The 22,875-nt window shown below is 46.5% G+C and overlaps 1 protein-coding gene and 1 long non-coding RNA gene across 3 annotated transcripts in view; one reads left to right on the plus strand and one right to left on the minus strand.

The window, feature by feature from the left end:
- Window positions 1-2,222: 2,222 nt before the first annotated feature.
- Window positions 2,223-22,875, minus strand: part of SPATA48 (spermatogenesis associated 48) — a 45,440-nt gene continuing 24,787 nt past the window's right edge. Inside the window, exons 4-9 of one of the 2 annotated variants that reach the window (XM_029930570.1) lie at window positions 20,880-21,018; window positions 19,705-19,772; window positions 18,259-18,300; window positions 16,825-16,932; window positions 7,733-7,840; window positions 2,223-2,459 (exon numbers count right to left, since the gene is read on the minus strand). In XM_029930570.1, the coding sequence (XP_029786430.1) occupies window positions 2,336-2,459; window positions 7,733-7,840; window positions 16,825-16,932; window positions 18,259-18,300; window positions 19,705-19,772; window positions 20,880-21,018 (589 nt within the window). In that variant the 3' untranslated portion in view covers window positions 2,223-2,335. Of the gene's footprint in view, window positions 2,460-7,732; window positions 7,841-15,140; window positions 15,529-16,824; window positions 16,933-18,258; window positions 18,301-19,704; window positions 19,773-20,879; window positions 21,019-22,875 lie in introns of those variants that run through there. The other variant, XM_029930577.1, reaches the window with a different exon arrangement.
- On the plus strand, window positions 15,918-19,936 carry LOC115284029. Its single transcript, XR_003905107.1, has 3 exons — window positions 15,918-15,958; window positions 16,764-16,986; window positions 19,434-19,936. It is a non-coding gene; the product is annotated as an uncharacterized LOC115284029 (long non-coding RNA).

A 22,875-nucleotide genomic window follows, 5' to 3' on the forward strand; every position in this document is an offset into this window, starting at 1 on the left:
TCAAGGGTTTAACATAATTTCTTTATCCGCTTATTTCTAGATTTCCACTTCTTTATCATGAGTATCATACTTTTCATATAATTGAGCTTAAGTGATGTATTTATAGTATTGTATTGTCATATGCTTTTCTTCTAGAATATGCTTGTTAGCATGCATTTTCTGTTATGGGTGAACTCTAAAAATTTTGAACACTATCTGCCACCTAAGTTTTATGGAAACTTCGAGGTTCCCTGTGTTGGGTCCATCCCTGGGGATAAATAAAAGTCGAGAGAGGAAGGTAGGGCATCCTGTGCTGTGGGCAGAGAAGCCACAGGCAAGGGCTCATCTAAGCAGGTGTAGACATGTTGGCTCCTAGAACATCAGAATAATCTAAGACCAGAGTTTAGATCTTGAAGAGCAGATGCATATCCCTGAGGCTATTTCCTTTGATTTTTATGAGTTTCCATTGAACTCTGACCAGGGAAACCCAAATAATAATACAACGTACTCTCACAAGCAAAGGCCAGGAGTTTCCAGGGGCTGGCATTTCTCTGTTGGCCAGGGATTCTCGATCTGTGGTGAGCAGGATTTTAGTCCTCTTCACGGGACTAAGGGAAAGCAGTTGGAGCTAGTGTTTGTGTGAATGGAAGAGCTCCCACAGCTCATCTGCTGGCTGTGGCCTGAGGGTGCTGCCCACAAAGCCCACATCGTTCTAGAAGCAGCTTGGAAGGTGCTCCGATAGGTGTCCAGTTACCTGTGCCGCAGAGGATGGAAATGATCATCTTAGCCTGCAGAATGCCACAGTCGGGTCCCACTGCTGCTCTGTCATAGAAAGGCCCAGAAGCACAAAGAGGTGCCTCAGAATTTGAGCGATAACACCTCCTGACAAAGTGGCCTGCCAGGGCTGTTTACTGCAAAATGTAATCTCTGGTGACTGCATTAATCTACTTCCTGGACAGGGCTAATCCTTCCCATTTGTGTTTGGGTGAGAATCTTCCAGAGATGAAGATTTCTGTTTTGGTCCAATTTTTTTTTTTAACAGAATTGCTTGTTCTGAGAATAATTAGGCCATGACATTGGGTTCAGGTGAAGCAATTCCTTTTCTGTGAAGGCAAGTCAGTGTCCCGGGACCAATGGACATGTGCCTTCCCGCTTGTTCGGGAAGAAAGGCCGCTCATACAGAGGGTCTGGGGAGCCAACCTCCGGGTCTCTGGAGGCCGACTGAGGCAATATACCCTGCCCCCAGACAAAAACAACCAACGTTGCCCTTTTTCAAAGGCATAAGCAGAGCTTACACATGTTTGCTTGAAGTTCAGTAGGGTCACTGTCTCTTGGAAGAAGAAAGCAGTAAGAAGCTCTGAAAAATCCTTCTGAAAAGCCTATGAACATAGGGAGAATCCCCCCCTTTTTTTCTGTTTCTGTTTGTTTTGTTCCGATCTGCATAGAAATGGACGCACAGTCTCTAAATTCGGAAAGCCGGGTTCTAGGTCTAACCCTCCTCATTATTAGTTGTGTGCCCCATCTCCTAGCCTTAGTCTGGCTGTTCATAAGGTAAAACGAACTTCAAGTGAGCTAAGATTTGTGAAAGCACTTTACAAACTCTTGACAGGATCTGTGGATTTGCGAAAGCAGATATAAATAAACTTCACGTGTTTACAAGTAAAACTACATTTGGGAGGCGGAACAGGTCCTACACAGCCCACATTCACTCTTGAGCGATTCTGAAGCTGGAGCTCTGTCTGGCCAAGGTTGGGACACTGGCCCTAACATGGGTGTGACTGGTCACTGGTCCCTTAGATCTTAGGGAGCCTGGGGGGGATGCTTTGTTTTCTGAAAGGGAAATACTATGGTCAAGCAAGGAATTGCTTTGTCCTTTATCATAGCTGTTGCCCTGCATGAAGCCCTATGTGGAAGGAACATTCCCACGTTCTCACTCAGCCACTCAGTTTTCCCGTTCAGAACATACGGGGGTTTGATTGGATAGTCTGTGGGCACAAAATTTATGTTCTATGCTCTATGGTTACCATTGCTGCATTATCTTGGTTAAGACATGAAGCCCCTAGGTAGGCCTGGCTTTCCAACTCTAAAGAGAATCTTCTAGAAATAGAACCATTGCCCCCGATAGCTTCCAGAAAATCTTGGCTACTCTCATGGAATGGTGGCATTCCGAGGCGCGGTCAGGCAAATGGCTGAGGTTGGGGCCAGGACACTCCTCAGGCAGAAAAGAACAGGAGACTTCATCAGACCTCTACAGACACACCCAGAACATGCCTGGGTCTTTTATTTCCCCATCGCACTGTGCACGGTGCTCCCCAAGGCTGAAGATTGTAGGTCTCACTCAGAAGGCAGGGCTTTGTCAGTAGTCAACACTTTCCATTTGCTTCTTATTGAAGGGATTGTAGGGCTTTACAGCTGTGACCATTTGAGACAGCGGTGCCTGGTGACGGAAGAGGTCAACTGCCATTTCTTTCCGTAAGGTGCTATGACAGGGTGGAGAAGGAAAAAAAGGGGGAAAAATGACCTGTACGCTAAACATAAAACATGTAACTTCATCTATTTTCCAACCAGTGAGACACATGTTCAGGATGGAGAATGAGGATCGGGAGAGCACATAAGGAGAGACTGGGGATGATTAATCCTTGTGTGAACCATTTCATTTATTTCCTTTCCTTGCAGTCATTTCATTTATTGCATTATGTGCGTAACTTTGCAATGGGTTTCACTGGCTGAAAAATCTACTCTGTGCCTAGAATTACAGTAGGTGCTAAGAATATAGAAAATGTGGTCGAAAGGAAGTACTCAAAGGTTACAACACGAAGCTTCTGTGTGGGTGAGCCCAGGACAACAAAGCAGAGAGGCAGAGTCACCCCCCTGGGTTGGGGAAGGAAGTCCTCCCCACCAGTCTCTGTCGGAGTTAGGTGGGTCGTGATGAAAGCAGGCTGGTAGATGAAGAAGGGGTGCAGGGAGAGCCAGGCGGGAGGGCACAGGGGTGTGGGGAGAGGCTCAGGGCAGGGGCGGGACAGGCCGCATGCAGAGCTGTGACTGAATGTCCCCCGGCCAGTGGGGTTAAGCTGACTGTTCTCACTGGACATTAACCTCACATGTGTCTTCGTTGGGTCATTTATCCAGCGGAAATAATGCTCTCTATGTTATAAGAATTAAAAGGAAATAACTAAATATGTAGAATGCTATGCAAATAGTGCCTTCCCAGCCCCTGGTCATGGCCAAGAGGCGGTCTTCGCAGCATGGACACAGGTGACGCCAACTCTCCTGAAAGACTGCATAGAGCAGGTGGCAATTTTGCTGTAAACTTGCTGCTCTTTGCAAAACACACACACAGCGTGGTGTTCACGTGTGGCAGAAGTCACGGAGCACACAGCAACTCAACCTAAAGTGGCTTTTTAAAACGCGCTGTGATTATCATGAAGTCATAATGGTTTACTGTGTCATGGCAAACGGCTGTGGGCGTGCAAACTCCAGCTTCTGTGAAGGCGGCGTTGCGGCATGAGGGAAGGCATAGGGGACCCTGGGCTGCCATGGGATCAGGAGTGAGGGGGGTGCCTATGTGCACTCCCATGCTCTTGAGATGGGAGTCAAACATCCGTCTCATCCTCCCCTGCACCCTCGCCCCTCACTTCAGTCCCATCCACTACTCTGTCTCCTCGATGTTCTGCATCTCATCTCAGTATCAGTCTAAAATGCACCTGGTGGCTGTACACCTTGCTCAAAACATGTTACGGGGACTGCAGGGACCTCAGCCCCTTGGCATTGACATTCAGGGCCTAGCTTACTGAATCCCAAACCGGCACTGCAGCCTCCCAGGCACAGAGATCCACTGCAAGCTCTGCACCACGAGGGCTCCACGGCCCCTTCTCTGTTGGTGGCCTCACCAGCCTGCAGTCCGGGGGGCTGGTGGTGTCTGCAGGCCGACTGCGGGAGGTTGACAGAGAGTGGGCGGGGAGGGCGGGGGAGGCAGACAGGAAAGGGAGGCTGGGTGTTTCCCTCTGAGAGAAGCTTAGAAGCGAGAGGAAGGAGGGCAGAGAAAGGGATGGCTGCTCAGAGGGGACATCTTTGATTTCTACAGCAAGGAGGTGGCTGGGGTGTGGTGGAGGGAGGGAATGGGGAGGGAGGGGAGGCGGTTGGGGTGGGGTAGGGGCTGGGATGGGAGGGTGGCTGGGATTCTTCCTAAGCTGGTGTGGGGGAGCCGAGTTAGAGAGGACCAAGCGCTCAGAGGAAAGGACGAAGCTTTTAAAAGAAAGAACTTTCCTTTGGGGGGAGGAGACAGAGGCCCCAGTGGGAGAAAAGGTTCTGGTGTGGGGGCGGGGGAAAGGAGAGGGCTGCAGGCACCTGCCTGTGTGGTCCCCGAGGGGCAGAAGCAGAGGTGGGTTCCAGACCGGCGGTGAGGGTGCTCGCCAGAGCCCGGGGTCAGGAGTGCCCAGGGCACGCCCGTGTGCACACAGCCTCTCAGAAACAACAGGAAAAACGCAGCACACCAGGCAGACACCATCAGGAGGAAGTTAGCTCACTCAGTTCTCAAGATACTCATCAGAGACCTGGACCTGCACTTCCACAAGAAACTTTTAGCAAAGTTACATGACATAGAGGCTCACAGAAATTGAGAGGCGATACTTCATGACGGAGAACCTCAAAAGCTTGATTTTCTCTGATCACAGGGGCCTCCTCATGTTAGAGAATGCTTTTTATTTGTATTTATTTTTATTTCTTTAAATGCTTATTTATTTATTTTGAGATGGGGAGGGGTGGGGAAGAGAGAGAGAGGGAGGGAGGGGCAGAGAGAGAGAGAGAAAGAGATAATCTCAAGCAGGCTCCACACTGTCAGCACAGAGTCCAACACGGGGCTCAATCTCATGAACCATGAGATCATGACCTGAGCAGAGATCAAGAGTCAGACACTTCACCCACTGAGCCTCCCAGGCACCCCAGAGAGTGCTTTTTAAAATTGGGACCCCCTCCGTGTTTTCTCACTGCCAAGCCCTAGTGCCTGTCAGGAGCGGCTATTAGGGATGGGCACAAGGATGGAGATCTGGGCACGTGGCCCAACAGGGGGTGGTCGCTTTCTTGTGGGGGACCTTTGAGGGCTGCCACTGTGTTCCCAGAGCCTCTGTGCACCCCAAGAATAAGAACCCCAGAGAAGCTGCCTCAGAGGGTTCTCAGTCCCCACTCTGAGACAGCAAGATGACAGAGGTGTGTGCAATGTATGGGGGGTGAGTGTGAGGGCTTCCCAGCGGTCAGCGAGGGGCCTAAATCTGGGCTTGAGGGTGTGGCCAAAAGGTTTGAGTTCTTTTCTCAAGTAGCAATAGTAGTAGTAATATGAGTAACAGCAGTAGTAACACTAGTAACAGCAAGAGCAGCAGCAGTAACATTAGTAACAGGAAGAGCAGCACTGGTAACATTAGTGACAGCAGGAAGAGCCGTAGTAATATTAGTAACAGAAGGAACACCCCCGGTAACATTAGTAGCAGCAGAAACGGCAGTAGTAACATTAGTAACAGCAGTACTAACACTAGTAACAGCAGGAGCAGCACTGGTAACATTAGTAACAGGAATAACAGCAGCAGTAACAGTGGAGGATAGTTTTCCACTTAGAAATACAGACTTCTTTGGAATATAGCGGAACACTGGACAGCAGATCACGTGGCTGTGGAAACGTGCTATATCAACAGGATGTCAGGGATGAGGTCTGAGACATTGGGGAGAGAAGATGGATCCCGAAGGAAAAAGGCAGGAGATCAGGAATGTTGGCATTTGCCCTGGGAAACGTCATGGGGGTCTCACCTCCATCATTGACCACTCAGACACGGTGTATTATTCCAGCTTTCTGGACACTACGTCTTTACGACAGACATCAGGATGCCTTTAATTTGGCCATTGTCTCTTTAGGTCCTTCAGTGAACTAAAATTACATTAATTGTCTCAATTTCTGTCAGCCCTGCCTTTGCGAATGGACCTGTGACATTTGAAAACGTGTCTTGAGAGAAAACTGATTGAATGCCAAACACTAGCCTAGGAGGCCAATGTCTTCCTTTAAAATGCATCTCATCAGATGGCCCAGAGAGCCTAAGCAATCCGCAAACCCAGAGTTTAGATCAGTTGAGGAAGCCCTCAGTCAGCAGGCAGCTCCCTGGCCCCCTTGACCCCTGCCTGAGGAACCAAGTCATGCAAACAGCGTGTGGAATGATCTGGGTGCCTCATTCAGACACAGGGCCACACGAGGCCTTCCTATGGTTCCACGGTTGTGTGGTAAGGGGCTTCGTGTGTGGGATCCCTGGAGTAAGCCAACCTTCCCACACTCAGCATGGCCCCCAAATAACTATGAGACCAAGGGCCCTCATCCAAGGGAACCCCTTCCTCCATGAAGTCTTCCTTGGTGGCCCAATATGGATTCCCTAGAATCTTGCATCTGCCTCCCTTTGCTCATCTGTAAAATGGGAAAACAAGAGCGTCTTCCTCACAGGCTTTCTGGGTTGGGGGTATGTGTCAGAAAGCACAAATTGGCGGTAGGGTAGCCCGGTGCAAAGGAAGCGCCCAGTCACGTCAGTGACGTGGTTGTGGGGTGTCTTCCTCTGTTCTAGTGGTGTGTTTCTTGCTCACTGCTCGATTGTGAGCTCCGTGCAGACTGGGTCTCATTCTTGTGAATGCCTCGGGCACCATTAACATATAGCCGTGCCAACTGCCCACTGTGGCCCAGGAGTTGCCTTTACTCTTGCTGCCTTTTGGAACAAGGAAGAAATCCGGTCGGGCCCCTTGACTCCCACCTGCAGGTCACCTCCTCAGAAAGCCCTCTCTGACCACCGAGCCAGCACCCTATCCAGGCACTGTCTACTGAGTCTGTCTTTTCTTCTTCACAGCCCCCTCTGAAACTGTCTGATTTCCTCCATTACTTTGTGTGACTGTGCTATCCGTCGGTGACACCGGAACGTGCGGTCCTGAGAGCCCATGTCGTGTCTGTCCAGCCCACGTGCTCAGTGCCTTGGACAGTGCCTGGCCCCGAGTGGATGCCCAATAAATGTTAGCTGAGTGAGCGGATCCTCTACCGAAAGGAGAAAGGCACCCTTTGGGGGGGTGGGGAAGGGGAATGGCCTCTCTCCCCCCTCCAAGACACACAGCGACCTACTGGGATAGTTTATTTTGTCACAGGAGCCAGCGACTGGACCTGGTTAAGACCTCTGAATGCGCATTTTCAAGACCTTCCTCTTTTTGCAAGGCCAGGACTTCCATCAAATGGTTGTAAATTTGAGCTGTAATGAGCAAGAGCGCGGGCTCCTCTACTCAGCTCCAAATAACGGAGTCTGCAATCACCCTCCATCTAACGTCTCCTGCTTTCAATCTGCGAAATGGCGTTTAAAACCATATATTGACTTTCAACAGCATGTTGTGTCTTCTGAAAAAGAAGGCGGCGATTCACAGGAAGTGAGTATGTGTTCCACACACCCAAGCGTGTTCTGGTGCTGATGCCGACGGGACACATGCGTGCAAAGCTGTGAGTGCCAGAGGCAGGGGTGTTGTTTACCTAACGCAGCTTATGTGTCTTCATAAAGGGCTCCTTTTCGCAACCGCAGCGGGAAAATGAATTCTTCTGTCTTTTGGACTCAACACCCCATTTTTTAACGTGATGTAAATTTACTCTTTGAAGTTAATCGTTCTTTAATGGAATAACCATAATGAGGATCCCCCCACGCCCCCGCCCACCCCTCGTGTCTGAACACCCTTAGTAACAGGGACTCATACTCACCGGTGCACTTCTGAGTCTGGTGATGGGACCGTTGATGGAATGTCAGAGTTTGCTGGGTGGCTAGCTGTGAAATGAACCTTACCGGTGTACCCTGGAATATTGGCGGAGCTGAAGGAGAGAGTGAAAAGAGAGGGGAGAGAGGACATGAAAACAGGCACTTGTGAACGAGCCCTGGTCGCCAGCACCCACGTATGAAGATGCAAAGGAAGGTGCTGGAAATCAAGCTGGCAAACAGGAAGTGCTGACTCAGAGATGCAGAGATAGTGGCCCCACTCTAGGATTGAAGAGACTTCTTTCCAGCCCATGTTTTCCTAGCCTTTGAATTTGCATGTATTTTACATATGTGATTTGCTGCCGAACTGTTTCCTGATGAAGGCAGAGGCGGGCTCCTTACAGGACAGCAGACCTGTGGCCCACACATGACTCTGTCATGCTGACTCCAGAACTAGTGGACACATGGCTGTGATTTTATTTTTTTAAATTATTTTTAAAAATATTTTTAATGTTTATTTATTTTTGAGAGACAGAGGGAGAGACAGAATCCAAAGCAGGCTCCAGGCTCTGAGCTGTCAACACAGAGCCACCCAGGTCCCCTGACCATAGTTTTAAAGTAACATTTTCTTGTCACTATTATTGTACTGCATTCCTGATCTCATGTAATTTCTTTTTTTTAATTAATTAATTAATGTTGAGAGTGAGCAGAAGAGGGGCAGAGAGGAAGAATCCCAAGCAGGAGCAGGCTCCACACTGTCAGCACAGAGCTTACTTAGATCCTCTGTCCCTCTCTCTATGCCTCTCCTCCCCTTGCATTCTCTTTCTTTCAAAAATAAATAAAACAATTTGAAAATTAAATGCATAAACTGTTTCAAGGAGCAAGACCCCACTCCGTGCAAACCCTGGGCTCACTCAAACAGGACATGATCTCTGTTGACTCGAGCTCCGAGCATCCTTTCGGGGCTGAAAGGGAGGGAGAAAGATCCCCACGGTGGATGTGCTGGGAGTGGGGAGAGGGCCAGATGATAGGCTGCCTATTCTGCTCACCAAGCAGTGGGCATTTCCCATCCCTGGGCCTTTCCTTTGAGAGTGTGACATTTCTTCGCTGCGGTCCCTCGTTCTATATGGATGCACACATCAAATGCAATGTAGCAGCAGCAGAAGCAGCCAACCCTCTGTCCAGGGCGAAGAAACGTGTGCGTATTGCTTACATCTGGGTCCTTGTCATGCACCCAATCAGCCAAAGAAAATGTCCAGGAACCATTTGCCTGAGGGGAAATTTTCAAGACATGGGGCTTCAGGGACATTGGCAGTGGCAGACGGTGGAGAGGGGGCGGTAATGCAGGTGTGTGCCCGAGGGTCAGGGCTCAGATTTGAAACCTAGGACTCAGCTCATCAGCTCGCAGGTCTGGACCACGCAGACATGATCTCTCAGAGCCTTACTGCCTCAGCCACGAAAGGGGGTGAGGACTCCAGCTGTGGACATGTTTGGTGGGGAAAAGGTGCCGATTCCCAATGCTGACCCTTCGTGTCCCCTCCATCCCCGGGCACAGGGGGTGTTGTGGCTCCTTGGTATCTCCCACTTCCCATGCGTGGCCCATGGACCATGGCCCAGCCTCTCGGCGCCCCTCCACGCATGCCTATGTGTTAATATTGGAATGGTACGGAAAGAAATACGTACCAAGCAAGAGTCGCACTTATTAACCTCATCTGTGCCTTGCAAGTCTATGGAGCTATGACCATAGGTGATGATGTGCTGGCTTACAAAATAGGGACACCCAATGCTAACAGAGTGAAGAAGGGGACGTACATCATTGGCAAGAGCAGAAGAGATCATACATGTTGCTGCATCTTAGGAGACCAGGAAAACGTGGCGACAGAAGGGCAGGGGAGCCCTTGGCATGGGTGCCCAGGCCTCCCTGCCAAGCCCGACGTGCCCCTTAGCCAGCTGTGATGGTTTCCTCCAGGGAGGGGAAGCCCTCTGGGCCTCCGCCCAGCCGCCTGCAGCAGGGAGCGGACACCATTCCCCTCTTTAAGGTTCCTCCTCCGGGATTCAAGGGATTCAATGGCTCTGAAAGCAAGCAGCGAACCTTCAGCACATAGGAGGGGCTTAACTCATTTCAGCTGACATACAAGATTTTAAAGTGATGAGAAATTTATAAACCAGGAGCCCGGTAGGTGGAGACTGTGAAGTTTATCCAGCAGGGTGTATCGATGTTCAGACAGTGGTTTCCAAATGTCCCCACATACTGGAAATTCAAGGGGATTTCTCAAAGGTACCCATGCCTGACTCCCAACCCCCAGACATTCTGAACTAACTGGTAAGGGGGGGGTGACTTGAGAATCAGGGTCTTCGAAATCTGTCTAGATAATTCTAGATAGGCTGTGCAGGGAGGTTTGGAAATCCCTATTTCAGAGCTACGTTTTCAGGTTTGTTAGAGGGGATCTGGGTGATCAAATCAGTGTTGCCAAATTCTAGGAAGCACTCATTAGGATTTCCTGGAATTTTCTTCAAGTGTCGCCATATGGCAGAGAGAGGTAACCAAAAACGAGGCAGAATTATTCATGTGTACATCTTTCCCCCAAACATTCTTTAAAGCTTCCATTCATGTTACAGAGGAAATCCCCTTCCTCTGTGTGAGAGGTTTTTTCCACTGCCCCTAAAAACACCTGGAGAATTAAAATGCCTGTCAAGCTGAAGGCTTCCATTAGAGCAGTTAAGAAGTCAAAGATGGAAGCGGACGATTTGTCAATCGGGAGAAGAGCTTGGTGGAAAACCTCATGCGGCCATACGTGCCTTGTGGTGCACAGGCTATTGATGCTAAGTGGTATTATACATCGCATTCTAATAATGACATTATGTTATATTACATCACATCCAATAATAACAAACCATGAACCAGTAGGCTAAATTAAAGATAAGCCGCTTAGGCTTAAGAAATGAATTCGGTTGCATGATACGCTGGCAACTATTTGAAAACAAAAGCCGTCACCCACACCGCTTCTAAATCTGTTCCATTGAACTCCTTGCAAGGATAGCACAAGGGGACTTTTTTTCACCTTAAGTGCAACATGTTGACCTTCTGTCAAGAAGAGAGTAGTCTCCGGGGGACACGGCGCTGCTGCTGAGAGGTGACACGATTTTCTAGAGGGAGACATCTATTCAAGGTGCTACAATGACAGGCTTTCCAGTGGACTTCCCAATTGGTTCCACGTGCAGAGACCCCCTCCTGCCACTTCGGGAAAGCAGAGGAAAGCAGGAACTCACTTAAAAAAGAAAGTAGAGGGGTGCCTGGGGGGCTCGGTCGGTGAAGTGTCCAATTTCATCCCAGGTCACGGTCTTGTGGTTCATGAGTTTGAGGCCTGCTGTGTGCTGACAGCTCAGAGCCTGGAGCCTGCTTCGGATTCTGTGTCTCCCTCTCTCTCTGCCCCTCCCCGACTCATGCTCTGTCTAACCCCCTCTCTCTCAGAAATAAATAAACATTAAAAAAACCTAAAAAAGAAGAAAAATAAGATAAGTCTTCATTTTTTCCTCTTTCTCAGTAGCTTCTGGTCCTTTGAACACCTTCTTCTGTACCCTGATTCCCAGAATAGACCTGGACTTTGTCCATTAACGGGCACATGTGAAGAAATTATTGCCTAAGTCTGCAACTAACTGGTTTTGCTCAGCCTAGCATAATAAAATAGAAATTAAATAATGTGAGAGCAAAGGGAATTTAGTGAGCCTACTAGAAAGGGAAGTACAGATGGTGTGTAAGGTAAAAGCTAAGTAGGAAATAAAGAAAATGTGGGGAAAGCATGCTGTACGTAGAACACAGGTAGTATGTACACAGGCTGGGGTTTCGGTGTGCAGACAGCTTCTCCGCTATGCCACGGGCAGGACTCATGTCTTGTGAGGTTTTAGAGAAAGTCAAAGTCATGTGTCTTAGCAGGTAGCATCCAGGAGCTCCGGACGGACTGCTGGGAGATACCCCGTGCCCTCACACCCGGGCCCCCCAGCCCAGGCAGGAGAGTTCCGCTACCTCCGAGCGGTCAGCCTTTATCCAGGGTGTGGGTGCACGTTCAAGTTCAAGTCGGTCCCACGATCTTGCATTGAGAGCTGTTCTGCGCCAGGCACACACCCAGGCAGAAATCAACCAGGCCCATTCCTGACGGCGTTCACATCAACAAGGTTTGAAGAACTCGACGGGGGCAGAGGCCACCAATGAAAAGTAAGGGGGGGTGCATGTGAGAGGGAGACCGAAGGCAGCACGGGGCCAGAGGCCAGAGAGTCTGGCAGTGAACCTCGGGGCTGCCCCCACCAGCCATGTAACCTTGGACAACTGAACTGAAACGCTCTGAGCCCCACCGAGCTGTGGTCTGGGACTCTAGCTCCCCTGTGGGGGCGGGGCAAGGTGCAGGGGGAGGGGGAGGCTGGGCAGGGACAAGGCAGGGCACCCAGGAAGGGCCGAGGGAAGGTGGCTGCAGGACCAGAATCATCATGCTCATTGGGCCTCGCCTCTCAGAACGTAAGATGTTAGGCCCCAAGGTCTGGTCAGGAATTACAGTTTTTATAGTTTTATTATTCTCCTCACCGAGTGCTTATACTTGTTCTTCCTCTGGTCTTAGAATGTGTCCAAATGGAAGCAGACACAGAAATGGCCCGAACGCTCTGTTTGTCTGAGGGCTGGAGCCCCAGGAACCACTTCTTTGCCGGAGGCAAAGGGCATGTTCTTGTGGTAAGGGCCTGGAGCTGGCCCTGGGGGTGAGGAGCCTGCTCTAGGCCACTCCCGGGATGACTGATCTATGGCTTTTTTACATCATGCATTCAGGCCTCAGCCTCCTCATCTGTGAAATGGGGAGAGAACCTGTTGGTGCACCTCTAGCCTCCTGACACTGGTTTGAAAGTCAAATGAGAGAGTAGATGTGAAAGCTCTCCGAAAAGGCAGAAGTGTGGGCTAATGTAAGGAACTACTATTCATAGCCGCATTCTTTAACCTGGATTGTGGTGAGGCTGTTTGGGTTTTCTGTTTGTTGAAGGGGCAACACGCCGCGGCGATGGGCAGGAAGGCACCACCCCCCCTCCACGCCCTCTTCTGTCTCAGACGTTGGCCGGCACCTGCCTGAGGATCCCTTTTGGACAAGTGCGTGTTATTGGCAAGCACTTCATCACTCGAATGATGGAGGTGAAGGAACAGTCAATGTGAAACCGTGTAAAGTTCTGAAATGAAGGATCACAGCCTGGCAGAGGGCTGCCCAGTGGGGGGATGTCTGGCTGGTTTGGGAAGACAGGCCAGCGGTGTCAGGAAGGCACCAGGCGTGGGAGTGGAAGGCACAGGCTCACGGCCAACTGGCTCTGTGGGCTCTCCCACCTGGGCACGTGCCTCAGTTTCCTTGTTGGGAAGACAAGGGGCTGGACCAGGGACATGCGGCACGAATACCCCATGTGGCTCCAACAGGTGGCCTAGCCACTCTCTCCATTTTCCAGGAAAGGGCAGGATTTCACGATTTTGGATCCTGACTTTGCACAGGTAGGTTTTTCCATATCACTCCCACAGTTACATGCTTCGGTTGGTTATATTTTTGCATGGCCGTTTGGTCCTGTGTTTTTATCATTACTAATTTTTCTGTATTTTTTTCCTACAATGATCAGATCCAGTTCTACAGTAATTTTTTTAAGCTTTTTTTTTTTTTTTAAATAATGAGTATAATCACCAGCAATTTGAAAATCCCTGGCCATGTTAGATGGCTTGGCGAGACTGGTGATCCCAGCAACGGAACCACCTGAACTAGGAGTCGGTGGCTTTGACTGTCTGAACTGAGGCTTCCTATTTCCACCATGATTAAGTATCATGAATCATGAGGGGAATCCTAACGATTATATCAGAAGGACATTTTTCTTCAAGAAAGTTTATGATGGGAAGGCAAAGGAAGGTTCATTCTTGCTTTTCAACAGGACGACACTCCTCTATTCTCTACTTGGCACAATGTTAGTAAGTTTATGTGCTTCTGGGTTTGGGTTTTATGCAAAATGACATCATATTGAATTGCCTTTCAGCCCAATGCGGTATTGCAAAAACAACAACATATTTTATGGCTGAGTTGGTTAAGCATCAACTCTTGATCTCGGCTCAGGTTCGCGGGTTCGAGCCCTGTGTCGGGATCCGTGCTGACAGTGGAGAGCCTGCTTGGGACTCTCTCTCTCCCTCTTTCTGCTCCTCCCTTGCTTGAGCTCTCTTTTGCTCTCAAAATAAATAAATAAAACTTAAAAATATGTATTTTGTTTAGACATCTACAAGTATGTAGTAAAACTGTAAGGCAAAGTAAGTGAAGGAAAAGCACTAAGACTGATGGCTTCCGAGTTGGGGAGGGGATCTGGGTGATGAGGTTGGGAGGCACCCACAAGTGGCTTAGAAGATATTATTAGTAAAATATTATTTCTTTAGTGAAGCAGGACCACACAGGCCTTTATTTGTTATTTCACTTTATATGTTACATATGACACTACATATTTAAGTACCTATTAATATTTCACAATAAAAGCGAAAAACATTTCTTTGTGCTAAAAGGTTAAGAGGATCTTAAACATGGAAACCGGATTCAAAGGAAACTTCGCAAGCTTGGTGGCCCTCTAGTGGCCAAATTGGACAAGTGCAACCAACGTCTTCAATTTCCTTTCTGTGAGCCGCTCATAATTTTTCACTTCCTTAAAAACAGAAATCAAAAGCAAGCCGAGGTAGAAAGGCATGCTCCTGAAGTTATTCAGTCTAAATGGGATGTTTTACATCAAATTCTTAAAATGCTTGCCAGACTCCTCTTCATTCTCTTTGAGAAATGACCCAAAAGAATACGTTTGGATTCTTTGGCAAGAATGTCTCATAAAATGTTTCAAAATTTAAAGGCACATTTCGAAAGAAAAACACATACTAAATTTTTAGATAGGCTATTTTAAAATTGTTTTCATCCTCATATCCTTCTTTTAAAATATTTAGAATTACTATGTTTAATAGCAGTAATTCCCTTGGAAATTTTATGGAAGAATCACATCCACTGATCCTTTCTCGAGACTCAGCTCATACAGACGTCACACACATCCTTAGCGTCTCACAAGTGAAAGTGACCTCTCTGTGCAACTGAGCTTCGAAAACACCAAGTTAACCTTTTGGGGGACTTATTTCATCCTGCTTTATATAGTAATTATGTGTGTACAGCGTTTCTCTGCCCTTCGGATTCTTAAACTACGTGAGGGCCACGTCTGTGTCTCATCTTTATGTAACTGCAGTTCTTAACACAGTACTGACTATGTTAAGTAACAAAGTAACTTTGGTAACCAAAGTACCTGGAGTCTTTTACAGGCTCTTTTGTCTTTTCCTTTGGGTGCCTTATCTTGAGATTTAAGTGAGATAAGTTACACATCTATATTTTAACCCCAAAGTTAGATTCGAAACAGACTTTATAGTTTGACCAAGTGGTCAAAAAATTTACACAGTCAGAAAAGGTAACGGAAATTTAAGACCGTTGTAGGATGCAGCTTTTGCTTAACTTTAACCTGCAGCAGAATAAGCCCAAAGGACAGCCAGTGCGAAGCGCAGCTTGTTCGTCTCATGGGCCCAACTGAGCCCAGCTGCATCAATTAGGAATCAATTAATATTGAGAACACTGTCGTAGTCCACACTTCGGCTTTGCATGAACTTTGCCTTTGTCAGTCCCTGCAGAAAGCGCTGGGATAATATCCGTGACATTCAGCAACTTGGCGGCACCATGAAGAGCGTCCAGGATTTCAACTTCCCGCTGTGTGTGGTGAGTCACTCTGAGCCCCAGTACTCCCATTGATGAAGGCAAATATTTACATATCACACATAAACATATTGTATATATTTGTACAGCTTAAAATATTATACATTAAATGTAGTTTACATATTATATGTTAATATGTATTCAATATTATTATGTTATATATATTTTATATTATTACATCTCATATTATGTATTAATATATATTTTGTATTTGTTTTATATGAGAGATATATTATGTGTAATATATTATGTAATATATATATTTTAAAATTTTTAATGTTTATTTAATGGCAGAGCAAGAGCAGGGGAAAGGCAAAGAGAGAGGGAGACACAGAATCTGAAGCAGGCTCCAGGCTCTGAGCTGTCAGCACAGCGCCTGACGCGGGGCTCAAACTCACAGACTGTGAGATCATGACCTGAGCCGAAGTCGGATGCTTAACCAACTGAGCCACCCAGGTGCCCCTGTTATATATTTTATATCTAATATTACATGTAACCTTATATATTTCATATATAATGTATGATATATAATACATTATAAGTTATATATTATAACTTTATATTATATTTTTCTATATAATATATTGTATATTCTAAATTATAAATTATATATTACTACTTTAAAATTTTTTAAATGCTTATTTACTCTTGAGAGAGAGAGAGAGAGAGAAAGACAGACTGTGAGCAGGGGAGAAACAGAGGGAGAGGGAGACACAGAATCTGAAGATAGGCTCCAGGTTCTGAGCTGTCAGCACAAAGCCCGACATGGGGCTCGAACCCACGAACCATGAGATCATGACCTGAACAGAAGACAGATGCTCAACTGACTGAGCCACCCAGGCGCCCCTACATATTATCACTTTAAAATTATATCATAACATATTATATTTTATATATTTTAATATATTATATAAGTTATAAATTATATAAACATATTATTGTATCTTTTATTTGTGTATTATAAAATATGTATATTGTGTAATATTGTATACTGTATATTATAAATTATATAATATACAATCTTATATATTTTATAATATAAAATGTCTTTATAGTTTGTGTGAATATATTTCATACATGTATATAAAACATGGACTATAGGACATATTACATTATTGAGCACCAAGGTGTCCAGGTCAGTCAACACACAGAATTAAGATCCGTTTGAGGGGAGCTATGTTTCTTTTGGGGCAGCAGGTGTCTTTCTTCTTAAATTATGTTCACTGGTGGGCCATCTTTTATTCCCTCCTTTATGATACAGCCCGTCACCGCGTTTCACCCTGAATGGCACTGTAAGGCGAGTAATTAGGAGTGGAACTCACCCGCGTGTGTTTGCAAAGAGAATCTTGGAAGCCCGAGGCTTGGCGAGAGAAGTGATGTCTCCAAAGGGGTTGTCGATGTCATCGGCATTTGTGGACTGCACACAACCCCTGTTTGCATGACAAGAAAACGTGTGTTTCTTCATAAGAAAGATGGAAGAAGAGGTAAATAGTGTCCTAATATCCAAAGGAAATCTTACTTGCCAAAATCGATATAAAACTGAAACAAGAACAAAACCAACAACAATAATAATAGTAACCGTGATGATGGAACAATTTGCCTTAAAAAACGCAGAACAGAGATCTCTCCTTTTACAGAGGCACAGCTGCCGGGCTCTGAAGTTTGGGCCAGAGTGAGAGAAACAGGTGGGTTGTGTTTTTGCACAAAGAAAGGCTATTTCTGCAGCCTAGGGAGGTTCCCTCACCAGAGGCTGGCCCAGGGGGGCAAGGGAGGGGTGGGCTCCTGTTGGAGATGGGAGCCTGGGCAGGTGCCCAGGAATCTGGGGTGCCCAGCCATGCGCCTTCCGGGCCGAGACAAGGCTGGCATGCTGTCAGCCGAGAGCAGTGTCCTTGCGTCAGTTCTGGGGCCGCTAGTTGGAAAGCCTAGTCAACTCCACTGTAGGGCAGAAGAGGCAACAGTAATGGCGGCAGGCAGGGCAAGACCGAAGGCCCAGAGCCTCCACTTTCTTGGGTTTACTTAGTTCGGAGGTCCTGTGACCTGAATGTCCTCCCGTATTCCTGTGTTGAAGTCCTAATGCCCAAAGGTGATGGTAGCAGGAGGTGTGGGGAGCTCAGGTCAGGAGGGTAGAGCCATCAGGAGGGGAAGAGGGGCCCGCCAGCCCTCCCACCCTGTGAGGACAACAGAGAGGAGTCCTGTGACTCAGAAGAGAGCCCTGGGCCAGCACGTGGGCACCAGGGTCTCGGGCTTCGGGGCCCCAGACTGTGTGGACAGGCCACCAAGTCTGCTGTGGTTTGGCATGGATGAAAACACACGGCGACTCTTCACCCCAGAGCCGAGAAGACCCCCACAGTTTGGCAGGTCTTTGCCGACCATGGAGAGCCAGATGCAAACTCAGGGAAGCGAGGGATACACTTTCCTGTACGTCAGGGTTAGTGAGCGCGTCGTTTCTTCCTCACTGAGTATAAAAGCCTTTCTGGTTGACAACACGCAATATTAGGAGCATCCAGGGTATTTTACTTCATAAAATAGCCAATTTGGGGAAACAGAAAGAATACCGCTCCCCCTTTCTTTCTTTAACGAATCTGTGATGAAAGTCCTGACATTAAGCGGGCTCTGGGCTGGCGAAACATTAGAACTCTGTTCGAAAGTGTAAGTTGTCTTAAACAATGAATTACAGACATGAGTGAGCTGAAGGCAATTACAATTTAGATGTAAATTTAGTAATTTTTAACACATTATGAAACACTATTACTTACATATAAAGAGGGATGTATTTGCTTCTGGAACTTGGACTCACACTGAGAGAAAGAGAAAATGCTCACAATGCCGTTATTGACGTTAACTTAATAAGCATCCAGTGATTACAGTGTTTCTCCTATTAAAGAAAAACAAAGTCTTTGGAGACACCTCATGGGAATTAACCTCTAAAAGTTTGTCACGTAGGGGCGCCTGAGTGGCTCAGTCAGTTAAGCATCCGGCTCTGGATTTCGGCTCAGGTTATGATCACACGGTTGTGAGTTCAAGCCCCATGTCGGGCTCTGTGCTGACAGACTGCTTCGGATTCTGGGTCTCCCTCTCTCTCTCTGGCTCTCCCTAGCTCATGCTCTGTCTTATATATCTCTGTCTCTCAAGAATAAATAAATATTAAAGCATTGATTGTATACCCGTGCATTACCCGTGGGTATGCTCCGGTTTGTTCATCCAGTGTATATGTTTCACTGGCGTGTTGAAAGGTACCTTCGTTGTGTCTTGGCCTTGGCGTTCTGAGGACAGCCGCATGAACATTCCCACACAGGTGTTAGTGTGGGGTCCTGGGTGCAACCTTCACATAGAGGAAGGTGGCAGGATGAGAGGCACTCTCAAAAGTTCAGAGATGTGGCCTACTGACTAAGACAGAAGCTTTTCATTCATCAGATGATTTCTTATTTAAAAAATGCAATGATTCATATAAACTGGAATAAACATTTTATCATCTGGGTGAGTTATCTGCCACTTCACCGCATGATGTATAGATAAGATGCTAATAAGGCATTTTTGTTGGCGCTCACATAATGTAAGAGCTGGCTCCAATGATTTCCATCTTTATTCTTTTAAAAGATATTTGGACGCGATCACCACAACATCAGCTTGCTGTGTTTACGAGAGTTTTATATACTTTGAGTGTCGTCATCTTTTTAAAAAAATGATTATGGTCCAGTATATACACTGGGATCTCTTTTTTATATTGGTATGTTTTCCACGTCAGCAAAACATATTTTAAATCATCCTTATCAAAAACTTTACACATTATTTTTAGAATACACCTCGGTAAAACCTAAGTTTGCTGACACGACAACATTCTTCTCAATATTGTCACCATTTGTAACACTGGGTGCAGCAGTTCAACTTGACTATAATTTGGCACATTTTCACTTTATCTTTCTTTTTACAGATATAAAAATTCATTTTTAGAGGACAATTTATTTGTAAATGGTTGTGGTGTACTTCATAGACTGAATTTCAAGGGGATTTACCGGAAGACAGGCATCACTGAGCAACTGAGACGGGTCGGGCTCTCCTTCCAGTCCCCGGGAGGGAAGTCTGAAGCCTCTGGACACGCCCCTCAGCCCCTCTTACCCGTCTGCTGTCACACCAGACATATTAATGACAAAGACGTGGTCGTGAAATACCGAGTGACAAGAGCACGAGGAGATAAAACTTACAAAGTAACTGGCTTCATGGGCCCCACGAAAGATCTCGTTTGAAATCTGTCCCAGAGTCCGCCAACCACCTGAAATCGGCATCAAAATGACGTATGTAATGAACAAGTGGCTGTAATTTCTCGTTTACAAGCTCCGCCCTCCTAACCGTCCCCCTGGCATCAGCGGTAAGCCCCAGGCTCCCACAGAAAGCACTCTCCAAGCATCCTTAGCACTTCGGGGATTTGCCCCAGAGCCCTCCTGGTCTCTGCTTTGCTCAGACCTGCAGTTTCCTGCTTTGTTTTCCCAAAGCTGGAATCTGCCTCATCAACCAAGTCCTTTGGATTGAAGTCCTGACAAAGGTCTCATTTTTTTTTTACATTTTAATTTTTTTTTTTGAGAGGGAGACAATATGATTGGGGGAGAGATAAAGAGGGAGACACAGCATCTGCAGCAGGCTCCAGGCCCCGAGCTGTCAGCACAGAGCCCAGTGTAGGGCTCGAACCCACCAACTGACCTTAGATCGTGACCCGAGCGTTTAACCGCCTGAGCCACCCAAGGCACCCCAGAAAGTTCTCATTTTTGTTTTCATCCCAGAGATTATGTTTTGCTTGGATCCACCTTGATCCACCCTCTGCAGCCCCAGGCTGGTCTCCCCTCTTCAGCCCTGCCCAGACCCTGAGCTTTGAACCTCATCTTGTTGGGAAGGACTTTGGATTCGGGTATAATTAAATGCCAAAAAATATGATGAAGAAGTGACCAGTTTTCAAAAGATGTAAAAGTATTTTAAAGTAGTTGAGAGATCCTTAAAAACAGCTGTAGGAGGGGCACCGGGTGGCTCAGTCGGTTAAGCTCAGGTCATGATCTCACAGTTCACGAGATTGAGCCCCGCATCGGGCTCTGCACCGTCGAGGGTCCTGCTTGGGATTCTCTCTCTCCCTCTCTCTCTACCCTTCTCCTGCTTGCAGACATGTGCTCTTTCTCTTTCTCAAAATACATAAACTTAAAAAAAAAAGTCCAATATGGACAATATTAAAATATGGAACTCAATTCCATAAGTGTATATATTTATGCATTCTTTCCATTATTTCTTGAAGTTTTGGACTTCAGTTTAGAAATAAATGCATAGTTACACAAATGCAAACCTTATATGTGGGGAAAGGAATTATACATGGGCGATTAAGGTCCTGATCACTGACCTGAGTTATTGCCGGTACCCCTTCATATCTTTTTAGGGTAAAGCACTGTGAAATCAGGTCAGCAGCTTTTTCTACTGTTGTTTCTTCAGGATCGAGTTTTGGTAGTAGCATCTTGTCCCAAGGAACAACTTCATATGCTCTATGAAATTAAATATTGATATTTTATGAAAAATGCATATTCTGTTGGTAGGAGCCATAGAAGTATCATACATTGTGGTAGGTAGGTAATTCTAAGGTGCCCCCTTAGATTCCTGCCCCCTGGGGCACCTGTCATGTGTAACTACCTCCTGTCTGGTATGGGCAGAGCAAGAGCATATGACAAGAGGTCACTCCTGCGATACTTTGTTGTGGCAACTTTATACAGCAAAGGAACTGTGCCCATGTGATCAAAGCCCCTAACTGGATGAATTTGAGTGATTCAAAAGGTAGGTTTTCCAAAGTAGGTCTGACCTAAATAGGTGAGCCCCAAAAAGAGACAAAAACACAGCAGACACTCTCCCGCTGTCCTTAAAGAAACATCGTGTGAGCCCAGCAGCTGGAATGAACAGAATTCTGCCAACAATCTAGATGCTTCTGGAAAACAAGGATCCAGCCCCAGCTGACTTTCTGATTCTAACCTGAGAAACCCCAAGTGTTGAACTCAGTCAGGGCACACTTGCATTCTGACCACGGTCCTGTGGCTTAAAGCTGATAAAGGTGTGGTCATCTGTTACACAGCCGTGGAAGACCAATGCATGTGTTTATATACATCTTACAGTTGACCAAAGAGAAATTATTTGACCTTCACAGAAGGGCGAAGATCATCCATTGACAAAAACAAACAAACAAACAAACAAACAAACTATGGCTTAGAGAATGGAATTTGTTTGCTTAAGGTCACTCAGCTACTGTTGGTCAAAGACCAGAGGCAAATCCAGATTATCAGGCTCTGAGGAGGGAGCCACATTTCCCCTGTCCCACAACAATGGTTCAAGGAGTCGGCCATCTTCGTAAGTGAAAGGATTAGGTACATAGGATTTGGTACCATCTTATTTCAAGTTTTGAAAGTTCTGCTCTTTTTGACAGCCATACATGACAGATACAGTGAAACAGACTCCTAGCAAATATTTACTCGGAGATTCCTGTATTTCGGGCACTGTGCTAGATGCTTGGGATAAAAGAGTGAATAAGAAACAACATACAGGGGCGCCTGGATGGCTCAATCGGTGAAGCCTCCGACTTTGGCTAAGGTCATGATCTCACAGTTCATGGGTTCGAGCCTCGTGGCAGGCTCTGTGCTGACAGCTCAGAGCCTGGAGCTGCTTTAGATTCTGTATCTCCCCCTCTCTCTACCCCTCCCCCATTTTCTCTCTTTCTCTCTCTCTCTCTCTCTCAAATAAATAAACATTAAAGAATTTTTTAAAAAAAAATTTTAAATTTTTAAAAAAAATTTTTAAATTTTTAAAAAAATAGGGGATGAAATCAAAAGCCAGAGAGGAAACCAGAGGCCATTTAGTTATAATCCTTCATTTGTAAGATAAGAAAATTGAGGGCTTAAAAGATTGGAGGGTGCTCAGGCGGTGGACACCTCCTCCAGAGCTCTTTTCTCAACTTGCTCTATGATTCTGGCATCCAGCTCCCTGTCTTGTATTTTTTCTTGGTTTTCAATGTTAATGAAGTTTATTTGGCTTTTCAAGTAGTGCTCTTAAACAGTGTAAATTAGCAGAGTCCCCTTCATTAGCACAGTCATTTGTTTCTTCTGGAGCTGCTAAAAAGATGCAGCCTATTCTAACAGGATGAATATTTTCACCACTTGGAGTTAAAGAAGGCTCATACACGAACAATGCTCTTCATAAGGAAAACAAGGAACTGTGGCCAACACACCAATGAACAGAACTGTGTGGAAATGACTGCTCCCGGACATTTTGGAGTCGTTTTACAAAGTGGAAACAATGCCCACCATGTTGTTGCAAACTTGCCATACAGACTTGTAACAACACCGGGGGTCTACACAAGC

This window comes from Suricata suricatta, chromosome 2 (genome assembly GCF_006229205.1).
Source record: "Suricata suricatta isolate VVHF042 chromosome 2, meerkat_22Aug2017_6uvM2_HiC, whole genome shotgun sequence".
Lineage (NCBI taxonomy): Eukaryota > Metazoa > Chordata > Mammalia > Carnivora > Herpestidae > Suricata > Suricata suricatta.